The 27,616-nt window shown below is 35.3% G+C and overlaps 1 protein-coding gene across 8 annotated transcripts in view; it reads right to left on the bottom strand.

Moving 5' to 3' along the window:
- Positions 1-27,616, bottom strand: part of LOC141550004 (transducin-like enhancer protein 4) — a 159,566-nt gene that overhangs the window by 14,720 nt on the left and 117,230 nt on the right. For 6 of the 8 annotated variants that reach the window (XM_074280120.1, XM_074280113.1, XM_074280119.1 and 3 more), the window contains 5 exons: positions 3,592-3,711; positions 2,922-2,975; positions 1,936-2,088; positions 551-683; positions 48-241 (listed from right to left, as the gene is read on the bottom strand). In XM_074280120.1, coding sequence (XP_074136221.1) covers positions 48-241; positions 551-683; positions 1,936-2,088; positions 2,922-2,975; positions 3,592-3,711 — 654 coding nt within the window. The remainder of the gene's footprint in view (positions 1-47; positions 242-550; positions 684-1,935; positions 2,089-2,921; positions 2,976-3,591; positions 3,712-27,616) is intronic. The other 2 variants (XM_074280117.1, XM_074280118.1) reach the window with 1 other exon arrangement.

Genomic DNA, 27,616 nt, shown 5'->3' with positions numbered 1-27,616 from the left:
ATATTCTACCATAACTTTTCTAGAGATTAAAAGCCCCAGGAACATACCACAGGAGATCTCCCATAGGCGGCAGCAGCAGCTGCAGCAGCTGCTGCTGCACTCATCTGAGGAGAGATGTTATGTAGACCAGCATAAGCAGCTCCTGGACTGGTCAGCTCCCCATTCATCCCAGCATGTGGAACAATCCCAAATGGTGCTGGATATGGACATGGGACTGCCATGGGAGTCCTCAGGCCTGAAGCTGGAAGAAAAGAAGGAAAAAAAGGAAACCAAAACACATAAGACTGTCTTCTCAAACAGAATCACAAAGACACTAATAATAACAACAACATCCATGCTAGAAACCCATTTGTTTTAATGCTTTGAAAAGCCACTCATTGCTTCAATAGGTTCCATTCAAATTGTTTTGTAACAATCCCTTTTGTCTAGCAAAATATCACATGCAAATTCATCAATACTCTTGAAGAAAGTTATAAGAGACAAAAGACAAATATATTCAGAAAGTAGACACTGGGTAACTCAGAGTTTTTTCTTGATTTTGTATACAAACCTAATGGGTCAACACCCGGTGGTTTTCCAGGCACAGGCCTTAATCCTGGAGTGGAATTACTGCCTGGGGTTGGAGCATCAGTTCGTGGAGTAGGAGTGTTGGATTTTGAAACAGGAGTAGTAGATTTTTCATTCTAGCAGAGACAAAAATCAAGGGCATTTATATTCCTTCTAAAACTACCTATGAAGATTTAGAATTACTATGTTAATGAATAAATAGTATAGAACAACCAAAATTGTACTGGATTAAAAACAAAAAACGTGCCTTGCTCATTAAAAAAAAAGTATCTCAAGGCAAAGGAGTCGGCATGTAGGAAAGGATGGAAGGGGATGATTGAAAGGCTAGAATTAGCAGCAGGACAGAATCATTCCTGTCTAGGCAACAGGTCTGAATTGGGTAGTGGCTGACTGTGACTCAAAAATCATTGCTACCTGACTGTGACTGACTCCTTGCTGGTGGCTTATGTTTAAAGAGTAAGTGGCTTAAGCCTGGCTCCTGGTGGATATACCCAAGTCATAATAGGCTTCCTGGTTAGCAGATTTCATTAGAAAAGGACCAAGCCTATATAGTCATAAAGATTCAGACCAGAGGAGCTTCCATTAAAACAGGGTTACAACACAAGGGCAGAGCAATGAAGGATTAAAGGGGCGGGGGGGGGGGGGGCTCCTAATATTCCAGTACCAGATATATTCTCCAATTTGTACACAAATACAGGGATTTTCATTTCTCTCTAACAGTTATCTTCTAAGAAAATGTATCTTAAATCTTCTTCAAGAGTAGGTTCCAGAGACTTAATTGGTCATGTTATACTTTATTAGCTGCAACCACAAAAAAAAAGAAGGCAAAAAGGGGAATGATTCTGACTTCTAGCAGCTTTTTTTGCATTGTGATTTGTAGTAGGAGTCAAAGTAGACTCTTGTAAGTGACAGATTACTTTTTAGATAGGAAGTGAAAATTATTGCAGTTGAATATGGCTTTGTAATTCAAACAAAGCTAGCAACAAAATCACATCCAAGCTGAAAAGTGAATTTACCATAAACCACAAGCACAAAAATCTCTCTGGAACACCAGGGTATACTTATTCATCTTCAGAACAGCACATTTCACTTCATTTCTCCATCTCTCTATCCCTATCCTTGCAAAAAAAGACACATGACAGAAATATATACTTTATCTGCAGGTAAACAAATCCTCCCCCTTCTAAAAAGACCCTAGTCTTAAAGTCTTATCAACCATCTATTGGATGGGAACAAAAGGAGTTTTCAGTAGCCATACTCCTTTCCTGAATACCATGCTGGGGAAAAGGGGGAAGGAAGAATGAACCCAACCATCTTGAAATAAGTCATCCTAGGAAAAAGATAGTTTAACAAAAAAGTGCTGCTTACAAGGCTAAGTTCTTTGGATTTTGAGGAAGGAGTACTGCTGGAAGATGCAATAGAGGCTGGACTAATTGGGGCATCTTTCTTGAGCAGACGGGTCTTGTCCAGGCCATTCTCTCTTGGAGAATGTGCTGGGCTCCCTCGAGGGGAAGAGGGATCCTACAAATAAACAACATGGACATTAATGCAGCACCTGAAGTCACAAAGCTACAAAGCTACAAGTCCAGGGAGATGGAGGGGAAAGAAGGGAAGAGATAAAAGTGTTTATCTGTGAGAGTTTAATAGGTTATGTACAAAACATTCCCAATCCATTTAAATGCTCAAATAAAAGATTCTAGACTTGTACCAAAAGGAATGTATGAGAGTTCTTTAAAAACAAAAATCACCCCCAAATTCTATGATCCTACTAATAGTTCTGGTAAGATGACCATAAGCTACATGTTTTACTCAACACAATTCACATCAAAGAGAAAAAATAAGCTTAAGTGCTTTTGACAATAACAACCATAAATCCTCTATTGAAGTCTCCTACTCTTTGACACCACAGCCCAGAGGTGAAGCTTGGTGTTTGGTTCTTGGCACTGTAGCTTTACAGTACAAGTTCTGACAAGTCCTTCCCAGGCTGGAAACTTCTCAAAATGTACTGGCAACAGAGTGCTATGTCTGTCAACAGAGGGCCTGCCTGGCTGAGTCTGGAGAAGCTCATCACTAAGAGGCGGGTTATCAGGCGATGACTTGGGGGCCGGGAGGGGGCAGGCTCACTCATTCTGCTATCTCCCGAGGCAGGAAGGGATTGTGATCTACATTGTTTGAGGGAGCTCTCACACAGCCCCTTGAAAGATAAGAATTACATTAAAAAGGGCCCGAAGGTAAAAACAATTGGGTTCCAGCAGAAATGAAGGAAACATTTGTCCCAATATTTTATGAGCACATCAGGCATACAACAGAAAACAAGAGAGGCTCCATTCTTGCCATCAGAAAGACACACATACCTCATTGGAAACATCAACCACCAAGTTGTCATCACTCTTCTCGCCATCACTGTCCTGCATTGACAATGGGGAAGATTTGTTATAGTTGTTGTTTTCAGAAGAGAAATATATTTTTAAACAGTTAAGCTAAACAAACCCCTTCCAAGCACTGTAATCCCATAGAGTTGAGGTAAAGCTTACTCAGTCATTGAATAATTCTTGGAAAATCTGAATTATTTTCAAGGATAGTCTCATTTACATTTTACTGAATATCTAAAATGCAGCCTGGCTTCCTATAGCCATCACTTACTGCAATACTGCTAGCTTCTCTTGCCATTTGTAGCTGGGCACAACAACTCATAAATCTCTAATATTTCTAGCATGGAAAGAAAAAAACCTGGCTTATTTAGATCATCTGAAAAGACTTGCACTCTTTACCTAAATCGGTAGCAGCAATAACAAAAACAAGAGAAACAAATAAAAAAACAAAAAAGCACTTGACACTTCAAAAAGTAGGGATTTAGATATGGTACTAAAAACTATAGCAAGTACTTAGCATTTCATTTTTTGAAAAAAAGGCTTTTTGTTCCTTAAATTCTAGTTTTAGGCAGAAATGGTTAAAGGAAAAATGGCTATTATTATATAGCACGGAAAAATAAGACTAGCATCAACTATGATGCTATGAGCTTACATAACGAGTTGTTATTTCCTTTTCTTCAGTTTTCTGTTTTTTGCTGTCTGATGAATAGTCTGTTGAGTTTCTGTGCTTCTCTGCAGTTCTGAAACTGGCAGATGGGGACACTGAAGAACTCTGAAATTAGAAAGGTGAAGAGGGGTTATAGTTACTATGTATTTAATGCCACTATTTTTCTATTCAATGGAGAGTTTAATTTCCTTTTTTTAAAATTTTAGAATAAACTATTAGGAGAAGAGGTAGAGGAAAGGGGAGAAGAAGAGAAGAGGAAATCTGCACAGTAGAGAAAGAGAAGGGAAAGCAAAGAAAAGAGTGGGAAGGGAGAAAGGAAGCAAAATAAGGGTATGGGGAGATATAAGGGGAGGAAGAAAATAATAGAATAAATCACCACAAAAAAATCTAATCTAATCAAAGAATGTTTTTTTAAAAAATCTTTTAATGATATAGATTCTTTAACCACAATTACAAAAATGAAGAAAAGGGCAGCTAGGTGGCACAGTGGATAGAGCACCAGCCCTGACTTCAGGAGGACCTGAGTTCAATTCGGATCTCAGACACTTAACACTTCCTAGCTGTGTGACCCTGGGCAAGTCACTTAACCCCAGCCTCAGGGGGGGGAAGGAAAAAAAACCTGATTAATAGCTTTAGTACTACTATTAAAATGTAAATACTTCAAGTGTCTCTAGAAAAAGAACAATGTTTAATAAAATTTTATTTCTAAAATATTCATCTCATGAGTCAATATAGGATGAGTATTTCTGAGAATTCGCTGGAACTATCTTTAAGAAGGCAATTAGGGTAAGTTATTAGGACCCAGTAGATTGAAAAGATTCCTCTCCTCCTCACTGCCCTCCCAAAAGAGATCACACATCAGTTAAGACCCTCATGTACTATCTGTACTATCCCTTATTGATTCTGAACAAATCACTTAACCTCAGTATTTTGGGCAACTCTAGAGGAGGAAGGGACTAAGCATTTCTGTGGTTCCTTCTATGTGTCAGGCACTGTGCTAGGTACTTTTTATACATATTATCTCATTTTGCCCTAATAACAGTTCTGGGTACTATTATACTCCTTATTTTAAAGCTGAGGAAACTGAGGCAAACAGATGATGTTAGGATTGCAAGGTGATAACTCAGGTTGTCTGGACAATTCTCTGGCTCAGAATTCACACCTTTGGTTCGGTCCTTTAAAGGGAGTTTACACCTTTGGAGTTCTGAGGTAGAGTTTACACGTTTAAAGGAATTTGTACCTTTAGAGGGAGCAAGTTCATTGGTTGAAGTGTTTCCCACAGGCCCCTGAATTCTCACTAGCCCATTCTCTGCTAGGATAAAAGAGGAGGGCAATTAGCAAGGAGTTAATCTGACTGGGACTGAGTTTAGACGGCAGTCTGGAAGGAGTCAATCTGGATTGGGGAAGGACAAGAGCTCGAGTAGATTCAAAGCCAGGATTCAGGAAGAAGAGGATTTGAGATTCTACCTTCGTTCTGGCTGGAGGCTCCAGAAGCCTCCCAAGAAACCTGCTCACAGAGGAAAAAATTATACAGAAAAGAAACCTCCTCCCAGAGAAGGATTAATAATTGAAGAGACTATCAGAACATTACAGGTGAAGTGACATTACTGGTGTCATATAGCTTCATTGTTGCAACTCAGGTCTTTCTGACTCAAGGGCCATTACCTGCCATAAAACCTGCACTGCTAGTGGGAATTACCAATGAAATCAAAGGTATACTCTCCATCCCTATACCTGTTTTTTAAAATATATATTTTTTCTCTTTAAACCTTTAAGGTTATGGCAGAAACTAGGCATGGACCCACATTTAACACCACATACTAAGATAAGATCAAAATGGGTCCAAGATTTAGGCATAAAGAACGAAATCATAAATAAATTGGAGGAACATGGGATGGTTTACTTCTCAGACTTGTGGAGGAGGAAGGAATTTGTGGCCAAAGGAGAACTAGAGACCATTATTGATCACAAAATAGAAAATTTTGATTACATCAAATTAAAAAGTTTCTGCACAAACAAAACTAATGCAAACAAGATTAGAATGGAAGTAACAAATTGGGAAAACATTTTTACAGTTAAAGATTCTGATAAAGGCCTCATCTCCAAAATATACAGAGAATTGACTTTAATTTATGAGAAATCAAGCCATTCTCCAATTGATAAATGGTCAAAGGATATGAACAATTTTCAGATGATGAAATTGAAACTATTTCCACTTATATGAAAGAGTGTTCCAAATCACTATTTATCAGAGAAATGCAAATTAAAACAACTCAGAGATATTATACACACCTGTCAGATTGGCTAAGATGACAGGAACAAAAAATGATGAATGTTGGAGGGGATGTGGGAAAACTGGGACACTGATGGATTGTTGGTGGAGTTGTGAAAGAATCCAACCATTCTGGAGAGCAATCTGGAATTATGCCTAAAAAGTTATCAAAATGTGCATACCCTTTGACCCAGCAGTGCTACTACTGGGCTTATATCCCAAAGAAATACTAAAGAAGGGAAAGGGATCTCTGTATGTGCCAAAATGTTTGTGGCAGCTCTTTTTGTAGTGGCCAGAAACTGGAAAATGAATGGATGCCCATCAGTTGGAGAATGGTTGGGTAAATTATGGTATATGAAGGTTATAGAATATTATTGTTCTGTAAGAAATGACCAGCAGGAGGAATACAGAGAGGCCTGGAGAGACTTACATCAACTGTTGCTGAGTGAAATGAGCAGAACTAGGAGATCATTATACACTTCAACAATGATACTGTATGAGGATGTATTCTGATGGAAGTGGATATCTTCAACATAGAGAAGAGCTAATCCAATTCCAATTGATCAATGAAGGACAGAATCAACTACATCCAGAAAAGGAACACTGGGAAATGAGTGTAAACTGTGAGCTTTTTTTTTTTTTCTTCCCAGATTATTTTTACCTTTCGAATACAATTCTTCCTTTGCAACAACAACAACAACAAAATTTGGTTCTGCCCATATATATTGTACCTAGGATATACTATAAGATATTTAATATGTATGGGAATGCCTGCTATCTAGGGGAGAGGATGGAGGGAAGGAGGGGAAAAATTCGGAACAGAAGGGAGTACAAGGGATAATGTTGTAAAAAAAAAAATTGCCTCTGCATATGTACTGTCAAAAAATGTTATAAGTATAAAAATTAATAATAATAATAATAATAAAACCTTTAAGGTGTTTGTCCTAGGAAGAAACACATTAATACAGCTAGATTTCTTTCTGAACAAGTGGATGGTGGTGAGGGCAACAAAGAAACCAACTTTCAAGTGGGAAAGAGGAAGGGAACTCTACTACTAAGTGACCAGGAAGAAAAGGTCATATTCTTCTTAGAAATAACTAAACTCTTCCTCCTGAGGCCTCAAAAGGTTACAGGTAATATGCCCTGTCAGAGCTAGTATATATGTTTTACTAATCCTGACATTGTTACTTGAACATGGTAGGTACAATTTGGTAGTCATGGAAGGGTGGTAGCCAATGTTCTGTAATACCTTCTAAGGAGATTATTTTAATTTGAGTTAAAAGTTAAGAGTTTACCTTTTATTGGAATTAACTGAAATTTTACGTATGGAGTATTCTATATGAACATATATTTAAGTATAAAATATATTCCAAACAGCATATTCTTAGCAACATTATTGCTAAGAAGTGGACTTCAGAGATTTTAGTGGGAATGTTTGTTTTCTATATTTCAGTAAATTCATTACAAAACATTCCAAGGGTTAACTACTTATATAGTTAAACCTGGCTAAAAATGGAAACTTGAAAATAAATACCAATCCATGCAAATCTAAGTTGCTAACACTGAGAAAATGAACAAAGCCTGATTTCCGCCCTCAAATTATTAAAAACAAATGTCTGATTTCCATATTGTGGTTTGAGGCACAAAAGCCAGGTGACTACAATGAGAGCCAGGTGACTGGAGCAGGACAAGACCTTGGAGAGATCATCTAATACAACCCCCTCATTTTACAGATATGGAAACTGAGACTAAGAGAGGGAGAGCAGTAGCCTGGCTCAAGGTCAAATTGACTTAGTGGCAGTCAGACTCAGACATAGACTTCAGGATTCCCAGTTCAGAGTGTTTTCCACTACACTACATTGGATTTACATGTGAAATAAAGACATTCCTGCCATGGAGAATAGGCTTAATATATCAGAACAACTACCCACAAGGAGAAAAAATGAAACAAACCAACTGTGACTACTTTCAAAACCTCAGCATTCTCAGCCTTACTATTTTCTGCAGAATCTGTATTACACATAAGTGGACTAAGGAATTGCCTATAAGAAATTATTTGAAGGGCACTAAGAATTAGCTTGCCCTCCTCATCCTATTTTTCTAAATAACATCTTCATGTTGTGGGCACAACAGTGACTGAAATTCTTTTCAAGATTCAATCTTTTGAGTTAAATTCTGTACCCTCCTTTTGCTTGTTTTTAAATTTACAACAACATTTTGTAAAGATAAATAAATGTGAAAAACTTAAGAATTTCGATCAATGCAATAACCAACTATATGGTTGGTTAGAAACCAGATAATGTCTAAGATAAAGAATGTTCCCAATCTCCTAACAGAGAACTGACAAACTCAAGTTCCAAAATGAGACAAGAAAAACACATTTCTGGATATGGTCAATATAAGAATTTGTTTTACTTGACTGTACATATTTGTTACAAGAGTTTTGTTGTTGTTGTTGTTTTTGATTGGGGGATGGTTATGAAAAATAAAGACTGATAATTGGAAAAAAAATTTAAAGAAGAGATTCCCCTCCTTTGTAAAGAAAGCACATCCTCTAAGCACTTTGTAGTTTATATTAGAAGACTAAAAGGCAGCAAAGAAATATGAGATACTTCAGTGAGGAGGGAGTTTTAAAAAGGCAGAGAAGATTAAGACTACTTCTGCCTCTAGGGCAAGGCCTAACTGATTTTTTAGAGTAGATTCTCTCTCTCTGTCCCCACTTCCTCTCTCCTTCCCTCTCCCTCCCCACTTCCTTCCCTCAACCCCTATCTATCAATCAAAAAAAAAAAAAGTTTGATATACTCATTAGCATTCATTTCTTATGCCAAATCAAGAACAATTTCACATTCTACCCCCACAACCTCTCTATTCTTGTCTTAGTATTCAACTTCAACTATATAGTTTTCAAAGAAATAGGAAGAAGTGAATGCAAACATCAATGCTAATCATTATTAGCACAGAATTGGAATGGATGCCTTTGATATATTACGTAAGAAGTTAAAGGAAGTAAAAATATTTCTAAGTAATGATGAAATAGCACCTAAAATAAAAAGACTAAATGGTAGTATTTATTGAAACTTCAGCATTTATTTCCATTTTTAATGCATGTGATACTCTGGAGTTTCATTTTTCTCTATCTAGTTAGTTTTGATAGTAGAGATATTTTATTCTTGGATTTCATGGCTTAATAACGTGACATGTTAGAGGTCCCCAGTAGAATGATAAAGTAGTTAATTATCAATAGAATTTAAAGAATGATCTCCACAATGGGTACCAGGGCAGTGTGCAATGCTTAATAACATAATTGCTTTTGAGTCAGATTAGACTTGGCATAGACTCACATCACAAATCTTACAAATCCTACATTCTGCAAGTGAAAGGACACTGCAATCTTTTCTGAAGTGTATTAATAGTAATATTAAAAAAAAAAAAAAACCTCACCGATTAAAACAACGTTAGGTTTTTAATTTTTAAAAAAATTAAATATTTTCTCTCCCTTTCCCCCAGGTCCTACTACTCAAGATTTTTTTTTCCCCCTCTTACATAGCAAATAAGGATCTTATTGTAGTTGGACTATTACTCTACAAGAACTTAAGAATAATAAATGGGCACCCTTTCCCATTCAAGTTTTATCGAGAAATGAAGTTTGTTTTTTTTTTTAAATAAGGCAGACTTATAATAAGCAGTAACCTACATAGCCAGTATGAACAAACTCAGAGTATAGAAATGGCCAGTGAAAAAGATTTATTATTACGCTGTGTTTAGAAAAAAAAAAATATAGAGTATCTGTACCACAGAAGTAGAAAGACAAGTACCAAATATATTTTTAACAAAAAATAAAACTAAAAAATTGGGAGGGAAATCCCTAAGAATTTAGGGTGTTTAGTTATATTATGAAACTCAATTGCTTTGGTAATTCAATGAATGAATTAGTGGAAAAGCATTAATTGCTTACTATGTACAGCTCAATATAATAAGCACTGAGGATATAACAGACACAAGAGGATTTTTTCTGTCAAGGAGCAAATGCATAAAAAGAGGTTTTAGTTATAAGATAAGAGATGCCATGGACTCCTTAGGGTGAAATGGAAAAGCAGATGGTAGTACATTTTCTGTAACATTATTTTAGTGCTAAAAGTATATCCCTTTGTAATGCTGAACCACTTGATGGTGCCAAAGACTTTGGTGGTAAGAATTTTCTTTCTGAAATCCTTCAGCAGCTGTAGTTCTGGGCTATTATCCATTCAAGTCCAAGGAGAGGTTGTGTTCAAGGTGGTAGTGGTGGTTAGACCTGTCTGGCACATATCACCTCCTACACAGAGCTCCCCTAGAGAGGTTTTTCTATTCGTGAAACACTAGATTCTCTAGATGAATAAAGCTAAGATCTTAGGTAGAAAACTGAAATGCAATTGACCTGACCAAGATTTTTCTGAAGCTTTTGACTACATTGAACAAATGATGGAAAATACTCATACACTAAAATGGAGGACTTATTTTGACTAACTATAGTAAACAACACCAGAAATGAATGATTTTTAAATAATCATATGGCCCTTAAAGATGAAATTCTCTTTTTAAGCATTTTATCTTACTATAGTAGCCGTAAATGAAATCTAGAGAAATAGAATCTTCTATCTTAAGTCAAATCTAAAAAAGATTAAGAATTTATAAAGATAACTTTTCCCTGTAAGAGCCCTTTAAATGGGCGGCACCACAGCGCATCGGGAGATTGAGGCCCAGAAGTAATTTCTGTGGATATTAGGATTGCCTTGTAGGTGGGATCTTGGCCACGTTGAGATAGCTTTGTAATGGGTGATTGGCTGTGTGTGTGACCTCACAGGCCCTTTATAAGCCCACTGCAGGCAGCAGTCGGTCTCTTTAACCTGGCGCTCTTTACCCTGGCTCCCTAGCCTGGGTGGCCAAGCCAAGATGGATAGCTGAAAGAGGTAAGGAGTTTGGTTGTGAACACGTGGGTCTCCTGACCAGGTGTTCACTCGGGAACCAACAAGTCAGGGCATCAGTCAGGGCATTATGTGAGTGGGTATAATGAAGGCTTTTGAGATTGCACGTGGCTGTTCTTGAGTGCGCTACCAGTTGTTGAGCTATGGATTCAAGAGATCGTGGCCAGAGACCTTTGAAGGCCTCAGAGGAGGCAAGCCGGGTAGAGTTCACACTGCAAAGGTCAGTGGTCAAAGGTTACTCTGTTGGGCCTAGGGCAGACTAGTGATTGTAACTGTCAGGAGAACAGGTTACAAATGGCGCCCAAGGTGGGGCGCCAAATGCTGGAATCTATCTTCCCAGAAATCAGCCAGAGTCAGGATCACTAAACGTCTTTATTCTAGATCTTTTACCATCACCCTCCAAGGCCAGGTCACGAGTGAGTTCCACCACCCAAGTTTTCTCCTACTCCTCCCACACAAGTCACTTCCCCCTCTTTGTCCCACCAATCAAGTCAGCACAGAACAGCTGGGGAGGGTCAACCTTCAAACAAGTTAATAGGGAACTGTCCAATTGGCAATTAGTCTCACGTGCTTCATTATCCAAGTGCATTGCTCAGTTCTAGCCCTTTACATTTCCCCTCCACTTAAATATTCAGATAGCAAGTCATGACAGAGGCACAACATGGTGCTTTTGATGGAAGCAGTCTATAAACATCCTAATGGAGCTCATATCATCACTGATATGAGAACTCCTTTCTACAACCTATCAGAACTTGACTCTTGTCTACAGTCTCTATCCATTAACAATGTAGGGGTGACCTGAAGGCTTTCCTCATGTCTTCTTGACCTTTTTTTTTGGAAATCAGTGTACACACAGACTATCCATCAATTGTCCATCACTTTGGCCATATGAACGGTCTTGTCTTTTTTCTGATCAAATATTTCTCTGATTACATACTTAACATTACTTTTTTTCCTGAACAATTCCTCATTTGTAATGAACCTCCATCTGTTTCCTCAATTTTAATTCTTCAAAGGCTACAGTACTTCATCATTTGCAGTTATATACCATCATCAGAAGAAACTAGTCCTTTCAAAACTGTCTTCTACTTAAGTCTCAAAAGGTAAAGCAGGCAAAGAATGACAAGGAAGAGGATTCTTCAACCATACTCTGTGCGAATAGGCACCTATAACTCACATAGATCTAGCACTGTCAAACTGTTATTTCAATTAATATTAGCCAATAAAATAAAGTTTAGTCATTTCAGAGGGCCAGGGAGGTAAGAAGAGTACTAAAGACCAGGTAATAATATTGGTTTATTAAAAACTAAAACTTTGTTTAACTAAAAATCAGCTTTAAAGAAAAAAAGGCAAATGATCAAAATTATTATTAAAATTTTAATTACATAAGCATCTTCCAAATTAAATCATCAGAGCCAGAAGGAAATTAAAGACTACTTAACTTGATAATATATGTGGACAATCCTCCAGGTACAAGAAGTGGCTATCCAACTACCCATTCAACTTCAGCATATCTCTAAATGGGTTTAAAAAAGGGACCATCCTCTCCTCTTAAATCAAACCAAGTCCCAAACTGCTTTTACATCATCTATTTATTCTTTCTCCTAGTTTTGCTCTTTGGGGCCAAGCATATCAAATCTATTCTCTTTTGCATTTGTTAGCCCTGAAGATCTATCAAGTCTCCTTACCTCAAATCTACTCTTTTCTAGGCTGTTTTCATATTTATTCCCAATTGATCCTATCCTAGTGTGTCTTGATCCCAAATCCTCTAACCATCTTGGTTTCCCTCTTCTGAGCACATTTCAATTTGTTAACATCCTTCTTAAAATGTGGTGCTAAAAAGTGAAGAAAATACTGGCCCAAGAAAAGGATGTCAGGGAGTCTGAAACCCCACCCTGGAACTTTTCTGGACCTGTGTGTGGTGTCAAGGGAACTATCACAGTCCAACATTAGAAATTCTTTCTTTAAAAATGAAGCCCACAAAAGACAGGAGTAGGATTTTTGATAAGAACAAGTGAAACACAGAAGGAAAAAACCTGCTGTGGACCAGGATGTTGGTGGTACTGTTGGGGAGGAGAAGGCTGGGATAACCCCCACATTTCCATACTACCAAATAATACTTGGAAGGCAGTGACAAAGTCAATATACAATAGTTTAATTTAACTTTGACTACAGGTGGATTGATTTGGTCTTCAGCTGTGGGCCCTTTGAGCATGAAGGACATAAAAATTGTTTTATAACTTTATCAGGGAGCATGTGTAATTGCAAAGAACTTCCAGGTCACTTGCTCTCACAGCTTTACTGTTTGCTTTTGTTCTTAGGACTCTGAATTACTTTTATTGTCTCTTGGATTGCTTTTACTTGAGAATATTTGAATTGTTTATTTAATTATCATGCTGAGAGATCCATTGCACCAGAATTGAAGCCATACCAGGACTTGTAGAGAAGAAAAAAAAATAATATTTTTTTTGGGGGGGTGGAGGAGGGAGAGAAGGGGTAGGCAACTGGAATTAAGTTACTTGCCCAGAGTCACAAAGCCAATAAGTCTTAAGTGTCTGAGGTCACTGTTGAACTCAGGTCCTCTTGACTCTAGGGCTGGTGCTCTATCCACTGCAGCATCTAGCTGCACCAACATTTTCAGTAAGTGCGCAAATAAAGGGTTTGCTCAGCAATTCTTATTTATCCAGAGTAATTCATTGATAAAGTTATTTCCAATTAAAATTTTGTTGAAATATATAGGGATGTCTGTGTCCCCTTTCTCATTAAAGTATAATCCAGGAGATAAAAATTTCAAATTAATAAGAATGCAGGGGAAAAAATGAAAAAGCAGTGGGTAAGGGACAGATTAATATAACTAAAACAAAAAAAAATTTAATTGAAGGGCAAATTGACAAAGAAAATGTGTAGCTTGATGTAAATTAGCATGTAAATTAACAGTCTGGGATTAGAAGGGTGAAGAGAAAGCTAAAAAAAGGCAGAAGTTCCAAACAAACTACTTCTTGTGCTAGTCAGTTCATCACAGGAAAAGGGATTTTTTTTTAAGTCTACCTGATTAAGGAAATAATGAACACATGAAAGGTATAAACAACGTCATAGAATTCTCAAATTAACATAAATCAGATTTCACCTTCACAAGTAAGTTTGGGTCTCTAAAAAACACCAACTTTTTCATGTGTTAATTAATAACTACTGGAATAGCCTTTCAAAATATTCCCTTTGCAAAGATGAGGGGCTTGTTCTATTAAATATACTATTCTATATAATATGATATGTATTACATATACTTTAAATTCCAAACTTCAGCAATACTGTTTTTTGCCTTATTCAGATTAAGGAAAGTTTGATTGCATATAAGCCAAACCATGAAATCTAAGAATTAAAAAGAATTAATATTTTCTAATATGGGCATAGCATAAAGTTAGCATAATTCCATGAGTCACAATAGAGAGAACACATAAAATCCTAGATAAATTTCTCTGTTTCCAAATATATACATATACATATACATATACATATACATATACATATACATATACATATACATATACATATATATATATATATATATATATATATTCAATGAAATATTTTTTGGTTTTGTCTTCTATCTTATTATTTGTTTGAAAATATTTAGCAATAATTTACAAAATATTAATAAAGTTTTTCAAATTAATGTTATTTTTTTTTTTGGAGGCTGGGGTTAAGTGACTTGCCCAGGGTCACACAGCTAGGAAGTGTTAAGTGTCTAAGACCAGATTTGAACTACGGTCCTCCTGAATTCAAAGCTGGCTCTCTCTCCACTGCGCCACCTGGCTGCCCCAAAATTAATGTTATTTTAATGTCCTTTTGAGATTTCTTACTTGTATTTTCCCTTTCTGAAATAAAACCATTGGTATCATCCCAAGGGTAATCATTAAATACAGTAACAGTGGTTAAGTTTAATTGTTAATGTGCTGATGAAGCAAAGATCATAACCTTAACCCAAGTGGGCTAGTTAATTCTGTTATTTTCCAAGACCACTAGGCTATATAGTAACATATGTTGTTGGTCACAAAAAGAACTAGATGAAACAATGGGAATAGAAAAACACAAATTCATCTTTCTATCTCTACTACAGGACAAGCAATTTTACTGATGGATTTTGGGTAGAACAACCTCTGAGAGCAGGATATTATCATATCTTTCAAATGATCAAAGGAGAGGATATAAGTAAAAAGCATAGCATAGTAAGAGCCCTGCACTTATCAGGTACTTTATAAATGCTATTTTCCCTTTATTCCCCCTCCCCCCACTTCTTTCAGAGACATCAAAATCAACAGATATAAGTGTATAATTTCAGGTTTCATCCAATTCACTTACAACTTTTAGTTAACTCAGACAAAGATCCTCAATACCAATTATGCTACTAAATTTAAAAGATTTTTTAAAATTACTAAATCAGGACTTTCTTATAAAATAACACACATTGTAACCACTTGGTTCTCCACCACATGATAACCATCAGAAACCTACATAATTACATTTCCATTATTTCATTATACCAGGGCTTTGATATAAAATAATCCCAAATGTGCTCTGAAAATAACGAGGTGAACTCTACTTATTTAAACACTCTTTTTCCTTACAATGTAAAATACTGAGGTTATGAAAGAAAGAATCAACATTTGAGGGATGTCAAGGTATAAGTGGAAAAACTGATTTGCCTCTCAGCTGTTTAATAAGTATCTAAATGGTCTATCAACAAGTCACACGGCTTTACTGAGAATAGGTATGCATAGCTGCAGCAGTATTAGGAAAGGTGTAGCACCCATATTCTCAATTCAGTAAAATACTTCCTTTTCACATCATTGCTCCTAAAATTGGCAAAGCTGCTGTTAGTGATACCACCCCTGGTTCTCCTCTCTTCTCTTATATATTTGATTTTAAGAATCATATGTCAAAAAGAGAGTCAGAAACTGGTAGAAAGGACACCATGAAATGATAGTCTAAAGGGCAACAATGATGACATTTAACCTCAAAATAATCTGAGACTATACTGCACAGTCTATGAAACACAAAAACAAATAATATGTAAAGTATAGACAAATATACCTCTCTCACACACTATATAACATAGCCCTTTGGAAAATTTTAACTTAGATCAATTTTCTTTTAAATAAATTTTCTACATACATTCAATTACCATCATTTTTCATTTGATGTCGTATCTTGCTCACAAAAACAATGCTGTGCATACACAAGCACAAGTCTTAAAAAAGAAAAAAGATAGAATATCATCCCCTAAAGCTTCCTATGATATCTAATTGGCTATAAAGCCAGTAAATAAGAATATGTTAAATGCCTCCCATGGCTAGGCACTCAAGTTACCCTCTCTCCTTTTCAAAAACAAGTCTGTCCTTAGGGAGCTTACCACTTAATGGATATACACAAATAAAATTACACATACCACACGTGTAACCTACATTCTGTTCTTAGATCAAAATGTTAGCATATTTTCAAAAAATGCCTTTAAAAAGCTTAAGGTAAATGTTTATAGAATTTAAGTGATTCATTGTTAACACTTAGCAAGCTATAACTTAAGGGACCAGGATCTTCATTTATAAAACCAATATAATTTATTGGAAAGTCTTTTCACACTGCTGGCTTTTTTTTTTTTTAACAATATAAACTGTTTTAATCTACTTGAAAGGCTGAACATTTTTCTGCCACTGAATGTTAATTCCATAGAACTATGTGTGTGTGTGTATATATATATTTCCTTATATATTATGTATGCAAATATACTCCATAGAAATTTGAGTGTAATTTAGCCAGGACACATAAAGGAAATACAGTATATTAATTTATAGAGAAAATGTAACAGTTTCAGGATTGTCGGTCAGAAACTCTTAGTTGCAAACTTCATATTAACCACAGATTTGCAGTATGATCCTGAACAGGTTACTTAGCCAACTTCATGTCAAATTTCTTCATTAGCATAAGGGATGAATTTAGGACCCCAAATCTATCTAATACTTTAAAAAACTATATTTCATATATATGTATACATTTGCACACACACACAAATTAAATATCAAACCCGAGAAAACTGCTGAGACTTAAATGAGACTGGTAATCACACACGAGATCAGTCTAACACAATATACACAAGGAAAAATAAAATGAATGAAAGATGAATGTGATCCAAGGTTTGACATACAGTTAGACGGACAACTTATTGAGTCAGTCTATTAGAACATCTAAACAATGAGCTGGGCCCAGATAGGAAAAGAAAAGAACTGATGGTTTTATCTTTGGGAAGCCACATAGCACAATGACTCGTGGCTACGCCCCATCACAAAAATCTAATCTTCTAAAATGCCAACATTCATCCCTTGATGCTGTATGGCTAGAAATATGAAAGCGCAACAGAAATACAACCTCAAAAATAACTTTTGCCAATTTTAAATAAATAGCATTTCATACATTTTAATATAAAATTTTCACATGAAAGAAAATACAAAACATAAAATAATGTCAAAAAAAGCAAAGTGCAAAAGGGATTAAAATTTTTTAAAATATTTTTTTATTTTATAATTATAATTTTTTTTGACAGTACGTATGCATGGGTAACTTTTTACAACATTATTCCTTGCACTCACTTCAGTTCCAAATTTTCCCCTCCTTCCCTCCACCCCCTTCCCCTAGATGGCAGGCATTCCCATACATGTTAAATGTGTTACAATAATATCCTAGATACAATATATGTGTTCAGAACCGAATTTCTTGTTGCACTGGAAGAATTAGATTCAGAAGGTAAAAATAACCTGGGAAGAAAAACAAAAATGCAAAGTTTACACTCATTTCCCAGTATTCCTTCTCTGGGTGTAGCTGATTCTGTCCATCATTGATCATTTGGATTTGAGTTAGATCTTCTCTTTGTTAAAGATATCCACATCCATCAGAATACATCCTCATACAGTATTGTTGTTGAAGTGTGTACAATGATCTGGTTCTGCTCATTTCACTCAGCATCAGTTCATGTAAGTCTCTCCAGGCCTCTCTGAAATCATCCGGCTGTTCATTTCTTACAGAACAATAATATTCCATAACCTTCATATACCACAATTTATCAAATCCATTCTCCAATTGATGGGCATTCAATTATTTTCCAGTTTCTAGCCACTACAAAAAGAGCTGCCACAAACATTCTTGCACATACAGGTCCCTTTCCCTTCTTTAGTATTTCTTTAGGATATAAGCTCAGTAGTAGCACTGCTGGATCAAAGGGTATGCACAGTTTGATAACTTTTTGAGCATAATTCCAGATTGTTCTCCAGAATGGTTGGATTTGTTCACAACTCCACCAACAATGCATCAGTGTCCCAGTTTTCCCACATCCCCTCCAACATTCATCATTATATTTTCCTGTCATTTTAGCCAATCTAACAGGTGTGTAGTGGTATCTCAGAGTTGTCTTAATTTTCATTTCTCTGATCAATAGTGATTTGGAACACTCTTTCATATGAGTGGAAATAGTTTCAATTTAACGATTCCAATATAATTTATACTAAATATGTAAGAGAAAGACTACAAATAAAATCCTTAGATATGCCCACATTTTCTTCCAGAATAGAATGTAAGATCCTTGAAGATAAGGAAGAGTTTATTTTTGGCTGTTTCCTCTGCATTTGCCTTACAATAGATGATTTTAAAATGTTTGTTGATTAATTGGCTAATTCAAAAGATATAAGAAGCTAGATCACTTATAGCAGAGAGGATTAGATAGGAATCATGTTGAAGGGTTAAAGAATGGAAGAAATTCAACCTGAAAGAGTTAGATTTGGCTTGCAACATGAAGAACTGGAAGCAAGTAAGGCAATTCAGACCTTTTCACAGAACCAAAGTAGGAGAATGTGAAGAGAAAGGGCAGAGAAAGGAAAAGTACAAGAAAACCCACCTTTCTGAACCTGAAGAGGCAAGTTGTATTGCAACACTAGTATGAACGGTAAAGTGTATATATAATTCAAGATCTAGGATATATTTTGGATACCTTAAAAGTCACCCAGATTACTGACATTTATTACTCTCATTGAATTAGAGTAGTACATTCAACAATAATTACAGCATATTCTCTAGTTTTTTTGTTTTTTTTTTTTACTGCGACCCATCTGTGCAGGAATGAATAAAATAATTCCAAACCCATTAATTTCATTTTAGAAATGGGGAAAAGGAGAAGGAAATTAACACCACCACCACCACTATGAGATAAAGCTAGTTACTCCAGATATATCTCCAAATGTGTAGATATGCTTATTCCCTTGTGTGGCATTATAATGCTGACAAAGTGATGTATTTTGAGTGCCATAATTAAAACAATAATTCCTAACAAAGTGGGCATTATGAGATAATTGGCCTTCTTCAAGTATTAAGCAAACTGTAGTAAAAGCCAAGAATGCTCACTGCCAAGGTCAATTACAATAATTGCTTATCTGAATTATATTATTGCTATTATAAACTCTATTTGAAGTATAAAAGAACCAGTAAAAATTGATACATAATACATCACAGCAGAGTGACCTCCAAGGCTTTATCTATCTAAGGGGGAGTGGGGTATTGCTTTTGTTGTTGTTAGTTGAATAGTGGTTACTAATTAAACAATTAAAAACACTAATTTTTATTCAAAAAATACTCTTGAATTTCTTAAGTGAATTTATTTTAAAAGTAATTACCCAGATGTAATACCTACTATTTGTGATCCATGAGCAAATCACTTTACCTTTCTAGGTCTCAGTTTTCTCATCTGCAAAATGAAGGGTAAGGAGTGATCTAGATCTCTAAAGCCCCTTGAAGGCCTTAACTCTAGAAGGGCATGGGATTTAAATCAGTCTAGAGAAATTAAGTTTCTCTGCTATGCTCGCATATATAGTTTTTTTCAAGAGGATTTTGCCTTAAATATATAACTCTTTCAATTCCACTGAAATGCAATACTTCTAGAATAAATACCAAAGCTACTCATCTGGCATCCTTCCAACCAATGGACTAAGTTTAGAAAATTCTGAAAAAGATCACAAAGGGAGTAAAATTGGAATTGTTGACCCTGCTTCAAAACTAATTGGACTGTATTTGCCAATCGAAGGATATAAAATTTCTTTTAAGCTGTGATTAAACATCAAGACTTTGATGTTTTATAAGGCATTCTCCTCCACTAATTAACTTCATTAGTACAGTTAATTAGTGGGAAAGAATGCCATATAAAAACATCAAAGTCTTGATGTTCAGTTTCACCATCAGTTCAACTAAGTAGTCATAAAAATATCTTAAAAGTATATTTTCTGCATGCTCAGCATTTACATTTATTTACAAGAACAAATGCAAAAGATAGGAGAATTTTTCAAAATATGCAAAGATTCTCTCTACACAACATGAACTAAGTACAACGACAGCAAAAGCAAACCATTTACTTGATGTGCAGCAATTAAGTGGTCAGGGATGCTGTATAAAGGAAAGAGTTGAGACATTTAATCATAGTTATGAGAATGATTATAAATTTGCCATTAATGTGTGAGATGATGGAAAAGGGAAATGAAAAGGCCACAGGACCATAAGGAGAATCTACAAACTAGAGACGATTTCAGAGGTATACAAAAGCACATTTTTACATTGTAGAAATAATAAAGGACTTGAAGTCAAGAAGACCCAGGATACTGAAAAGTTGGATTTCCAAAGTATTGCAAACTTCCTGGTATTGTGGGATAGTAGGTTCCACTGACCAAGAGGTTTTCAGAATACGAGAAGTTAAGGAAGATTAAGATTCCACAGAACAATTAAGTAATCAATAGAAGCCTTGAGCAAACAAGGAATTGGGGAGCTAGAAAGGCACAGGTTCAGCCAATCTGAAAGTCTTGTGGCTTTGAGAAAACCACAAACTTGAGATGATTCAGCCCAAAGTGGTTGGGATCAATGACCTGCCTTGATCAAATCACTATTGCACCTGCTTAATAGGCTAATTAAATATTAAACAACATGCCCCTAAGAAGAATTTTCCATCATTTTAGATCATGGAATATATTATGAGGGAGGGGGAACATGTTTATAGGTATTTATGGGGAAACATGTAATGGGCAAATCAGAAAGATTCTAACCTGGAAAGAACAAACCAATTCAGTCTCTGAAGGAAGGGATTGCACCAAAGTAGCAAGTATAAAGTTTCTTCCACTTCTGTGCTCATGGCTCCCTCTTCCCAAAGAGCAGAAACGTTAAATTCCTTAAGATTCTTCTTTAATAAAATTTCCTCATTATCTGATTTTCAGTGTCAAGAGTTCTATCCTAAAATCTGCCCTGGTTAAATCCCTTCCACTCTCTAGGCCTTGGTTTCTCAGTGTATATATATATATATATATATATATATATATATATATAATGTGTGTGTGTGTGTGTGTATATATGTGTGTGTGTGTGTATATATATATATGTGTGTGTATATATATGTGTGTGTGTGTGTGTATATATGTGTGTGTGTATATATATGTGTGTGTGTGTATATATATATATGTGTGTGTGTATATACACACACACACACACACACACACACACACACACACACATATATATATATATATATATATATATATATATATATATATATATATATATATGCTAGTCACTCTACTAATTTAAAGACACAAAGAAAAGCAAAAAACGGTCCTGCTCTCAAAGAGCTCACTGTAACATGAGGGAGATGCTATGCAAACAACTATATTAAAAAGTACAGAATAAAGACAGAAAGTATGAAGATAAAGGAGAGGTGAGAAAGGCTTTGTGCAGAAGGTGAGACTTTAGCTGAGATCTGAAGGAAACCAGAAGGAGAAAACTGACCACATTAGAAAGGATGAGATAATCTCCAAGATCTTTTCAAAGTTCTATAGTTCTGGCTTTAATGAACTAAGGCACAGCAGCTAATTTAAAAGCATTGCTTTGTCAGCAATGAATACGATGGCTGTGGCTCTTCTTCAACTACACATTTAAGGAAGAAATAACTGTTGAGTAATCTATATCAAGAAAACTCTCCTAAGTAGTTACTTTCTAAGATTAAAACCACTAAATTCCTCTTAGGTACAAAACAGAAAAGAATCATCAAACATTCCTTAAAGAATGAAAACATGTCTTGAAATATTAATGGTGAAATTAATTTAATTATAACATCTAGCTTATTCCCCAAACTTTAGCAATTATACTAAACAAAATAATTATTTAATATGTGCTAGTACATATTAAATGTACTTTTTAATAGTAAGAACAGTAAGAAATGACTTTAGAGAATAAAGAACTTATTCTGAGGAAGAGAAGATATGCTAAATTGGGGAAAATGCTAAAGAAATGAAAATTGCTTTCAAATTTCTCAAAGACTTTCTATTTTCTTTTGGATAGTTCAAGGGAAGAAGAATTAAGAACAACATGTAGAAAAAGGAAAAGGTTTCTTAAAGTAAGGCTAACAATGAAATTGATTGTTACATAATGGAGCCATAAAGGTCAGGAAATATTCAAAAGATGCTGAATGCTGAGAAAAATTCTGTCAACATCTGTCAAGAGTGATGGGAAAGAGCAGGAATGTGTTGGGGGCAGCTCAAAAGGTTAGAAAATTTTCAATGTGTGCATTTACACGTCAGAAAAATCAGCAAATGCTACAAATCAAAGCTCAGTTTACTGTTTATTGAGTGTTTAGAGACTTAAGAAAGTAATATAGAAAATAATAGAGATTAAACTTAAAAAGGATGTCATATGAAGAGTCCTGTCCACTAGAGAGATGGTTGTTAAATATTCACCAGCACAAACCTGAAGAAGAGATTCCTATACGGGGAAACTAGTCTTTTAAAGCTCTACTATTCTATAATCCTATATTGCAAATAAAGGGAAATAAGGCAATGATTTATCCATGACTTTGGGAATGCTAAATATATGCAAATAGGAAATTCCAAATACACAAAGGAAAATTTAAAAAGTTATAAACAGATAAAATTAAATCAGTGAGAAATCAAATCAATATTGTGATTCTTGGCCCTTCTTGTCTACCTGATATACTCTGTAAAAACCTGTTGATTCCAATCCAAAGGAGATAATGAGTGCTTGCCTCACCCTTATAAGTCTGAACTATCAGGTAACTTGGGAAGGAATTAGACTTTCATCTAAAAATGATCTGAAGGACACAGATGAAGGAATGCAGGAAAAATTGAATATAGGGTCCCTTAATGGTATTAGTAATGACTAGTATTCTATGGTGATGGGTATAGATTTGAGGAAGCAGAGAGAAAATATACCAAAATTTATGGAGCATCAGTAACACATTTTGAGATGACAGAAAGGAGAAAAATATATTCAAATGTCAAAGCTAACAGAGCAAAAAGTGATTCAAAAGCCTCACTACTGTCTTTTTTATTTTGCACCAACTGTGTTGGAGCACTCAAACACAAAGTCAAACATAAAGGGAGGGTGAACTATCACAGCTATACAAAACTAAATTAATAGAAAGAAATATGACTTTTTGTAAAATACAGGATTCCAAGATGTTAAGTCACACTTTGTAAAGCTGGGCCCTCCAACTGGGAATTCATTAGGAATTCAACAAGTAGGAAGAATGGAATTAGAGAGTAGAAGTGAAATCAAAGGCAGTACAATATTACAAAAGAAGTTCATCACTAAAATGATTGGCATGTAGAACAGAAAACATCACAGCTGTGGTCCTGGTACCTTAGAAGGGGAATTCAATTTAAGAGAGTGGCCCAGTGTTAGTTATCAGTTGATATCAATGGAATTGAGACAACAAAACAGGGCAGGATGCATAAGCACTTTATTTTTAGTCTCCAGCATTGCTGAACTAAGACAAAAGGAAACAAAATGGGTCATGTGTGATTCAAAAGGCATTAATGCTAAATTAAACCCCCCTTCAATTTATTTTAAAAAGCAGGAACTAGAACACTTTAAAAAAAATACTCCAAAAATGATATTTTGGCCAACTCAGCCATGTATCAGCTGTTTCCACATTCACAGAACAGAAGAATAATCCCTACTATTTGTAAAGAATTAGTCAATCATTTAATACCTTTTCCCCCTGAAAAAATAACCCTAGCTAGTATTTCTAGATTTGTGGTTCATAAGAAAAAGAATTTAAAATTTGCCTTTGTAAGGAGACTGTCATATAGCTTAAAAAGTACAACAGATGGATCAAATTTAAAACTAGGCTCCTTAGGGATTAGTAGATTCTTATTTTCCTGCAGATGGATTACAAGCTTGATATAATATTTTAACAGTGTTTGAAAGTGGATTAATGTAGCCTGATAATCTAAAATTATTAAGAAGAGTAGACTTGGAAGGCAAGGATTATTAGGGAGCAAGTAATGATTGCCATCTCCAAATTTTTCAGGGGTTATCAGAGAAAGAGAGGGAGACTATAAAACTTACTAGGGGTAGTCCTATAATATCGGTAGAAGTAAAGAGGATAATAACAAAGAGGGAAGGAAGGGAGAAAGAGAGGAGGAGAGGGAGAGGAAGAGAAAGAAGGAAAGGGGGGAGTGTTTTCTTATATTTACTTTATAACATACTCCAAAAAATGAGTCTCAGTGACAACTGCAGTATTTTAACAAGCCTTCAAGATTACCCAATTTAAATAACTTTTGTCATCATACTCACCCACACCCTAAGATTCAATGTCGGAGTGGAGGTGTTATATTGTTTAAAAAAAACAAAAACAAAAACAAAAATTTCAGTTTGCTATTTCTTCTTCAAAGGAATATGACTTATCTCAAAAAGTATGTTTTTTTCCCAAGAGGAACTTAATCATAATATCACTAAGTTTTTTTTTTAATATTTATTTATTTATTTTTAATAATATTATCCTTTGTATTCATTTTTCCAAATTATCCCCTCCCTCCCTCCACTCCCTCCCCCCCCCCTCATGACAGGTAATCCCATACTTTTACATGTATCACTAAGTTTTTAAGTTAGAAAGGGTCTGGGTCTTCCTCATTTTCAGATAAATGGTTAAGAACCAGAAAGGCAAAGTGATTGCTTAAAGCAGATCATTAGAGTTCCAACAAAATTCAAAGCTAGGACTTCAGGTTCCAAATCCTGTGATTTCTCCAGTTTACCTTGTAGAATCTTAGAGAGCAAAAAGGCCAACTGGCGACCATCTAACCCAACAACCTAATCTAAAACAAAAATCCCCTCTCTATATATCATCTCAATGGGATCTTTCAAAGCACCCCATTGCATTTCAATTTTATCCTGGCTAACCTCTTACCAAGAAGTCTAAATTGGGTACAATTGCAACTGATATGATCAGTGACCTTTAAAACACAAGGTCAAAGTTAATACATTACTCAGAACATACTAGACAGGGACTGGAAGATAAAGCAATAGGCTAACAACTATTCTTTTTAAATAGCTTGTAGACACACAGTCAAGTAATTATTTTATAGTCTGTAACAGTAATCATTAATGTAAAGTATTCTCCACATTAACTTGTATTGTGTAAGGAGCTTTTTAGTTAATTTCAACAACTGACAAAAAAAAAAAAAAAAGGAAGCTGAGTTTAGGAAATCACTTCAGACTATTTTAGAAATATTCTATGCAAGTAACAAGCAGACCCAAGACATTTTTTTTTAAATTCATGCCAAAGCAGCTGAAAATCAGAAATCACAGTCTCCTACATCCTTTACATTTTGCCAAGTAGTTAAGTGTGATAACTGGCATTCAGGCATATGACCTTCTGTTTGTTCTATTTAAATGAGTTATCTTTAGATACTTTGTGACTACTATTCTTATGGTTTAAGTACCTCATAATATAACCTATCTTACATTTTGCTTTTGTAAAGGAAAGACTTTTGAATAATTCCCCTAAAACAGTGTGTTCTGGCAAACACTCCTAAATTATGTAATTCACCAGGTTCAGCTCTGCTGGTACAATCACTTTCAAAGAAGACAGTTATAATACATTATCATTATAGCTATACAATCGAAGTTGAATTTTCCTTGGCTGAATTCCTAACATTTTAATGCTAAAATTGATCTGTTTTAAAAACATCATGTGAAAGGTTTTTAAATACTATACATGCCCAAGCTCTTTATTTTAAATGGTGTAGAAATGAGCTTGTATAAACAGAAATGGGGGGAAGAGGGGAGAGGAAATCCTCCAAAACTTCTGTTCTTTAATCTAGCATTAAACACATTTTAAAGAACAACAGGCATGTTTCCAAACAAACTATTGCACTGTACAAATTACCCAGCGGGGTGAAGATAACAATGCTTCTCATTTGGGTTTGGAACCTAGCAAAGGCAATGACATTTCATCAAGGTTGTCTTGGAAACAATATTAATTTTTTTTTTTTAAATGAGAGGTAGTCATTTGAATTTGGGATGCTTCCTGAGAAGGCAGAAGATAATGGGGTTGTTGCATCATAGTGCCAAAATGCTAGGATAATAACAGGCATGGTAGGTGTAGAAGCTTTAAAATTATGCAATCTTATGCATGAACATGGGACAACCATATTTCATGCTCCAAGGCACAGCCTGATTCCCACTTGGGCCAGAAGAATTTCTTTTTTTCTTATGTACAGGACCACATAAATGAGAAAATATAGCACAGGAACCAGTGCCTTTCTTCAAAGGATCCATATTAGCAATAGATGGAGATGTAAAATGGTAAGCAACCTTGAACCTTTTCTGGGTTTTGATACTTCTTTTGAAACTATGGCTTTTGATGAATTTGAAGATGCATATTATGCAAACACTGTTCTGAAAAAGAAATTAATTCCTCATCTCCTAATATTTACAACACTATCACTTTAGTTGAAGAATGGTGCCATAAGCCATCAAATTAAACCATCAAAATGGAAACTGAAGAAATCCTGATTTGTAATATAGTATTTTCTGCTTCCATTAAGTTCATGCTTTTATCAAGATTGTTGGAAATAAACTATAAATGGAAACTAAAAGCATAATAGTTTACAGGGTGACCCCAGAATTAAGCTAATATTTTTAAATTACAAAATTTAAATACTTGGAAACCATTTTAAAATGCCACATCTTTTATTCAAATTACCTCACCCTTGAAATCTTTTGAAGGCATTTCAGATTATATACAACATTTTGGCGAATCAAAGGAATTACAGGGATAAACTGGCCAAGGCAAAGAATTAGCCTAAATGCCACCTTCCAGAATTTACTCAGGAAAAGAATAATGAAAGCCCTGAAGTGGGTTCTTTTTGCATTTGACTATTAAAATGATAACTCTCAACTATGTTTTCATGCTTGGCTTAATTATATATCTCAACTTCATTTATGTTTCTCTTTGATGAGAACAGAAGAGGAAAGAAAAGAATCTTTGAGGACTACCATTTGACTGGAGAAAAAAAGTACCCCCAAAGTGCCATGAGAATAGATATGTTTCCAACTAACATTTTAAAAATGAACAGGAGTAAAACATCAAATAGTGGGATGCCTGAGTTTTATGAGCTACACTCATGGTCTATATAACTATAGGGTGATCTGGCAGAATCTTCTAGCTTTAGTATGAAAAGTATAACCATTCACAACTGGCCAAAGTCTCTGGTTGTTCTGGTTCTACATGCAAAAAAAAAAAATAAAAATCAAACCAAATCAAATGCAACTTTCATCTAGCAGCACTTATCTGTGTGCTGTGCTTATTAATTGTGAATTTCCTGCTAACATCTCACTGATCACAATCATTCACCCACATCTTTGCAAAACACACACACACACACACACACACACACACACACAC

This window comes from Sminthopsis crassicaudata, chromosome 1 (genome assembly GCF_048593235.1).
Source record: "Sminthopsis crassicaudata isolate SCR6 chromosome 1, ASM4859323v1, whole genome shotgun sequence".
NCBI lineage: Eukaryota > Metazoa > Chordata > Mammalia > Dasyuromorphia > Dasyuridae > Sminthopsis > Sminthopsis crassicaudata.
The sequence above is the reverse complement of the archived record's forward strand: the minus strand, read 5'-3'. Positions and strand labels throughout refer to the sequence as shown.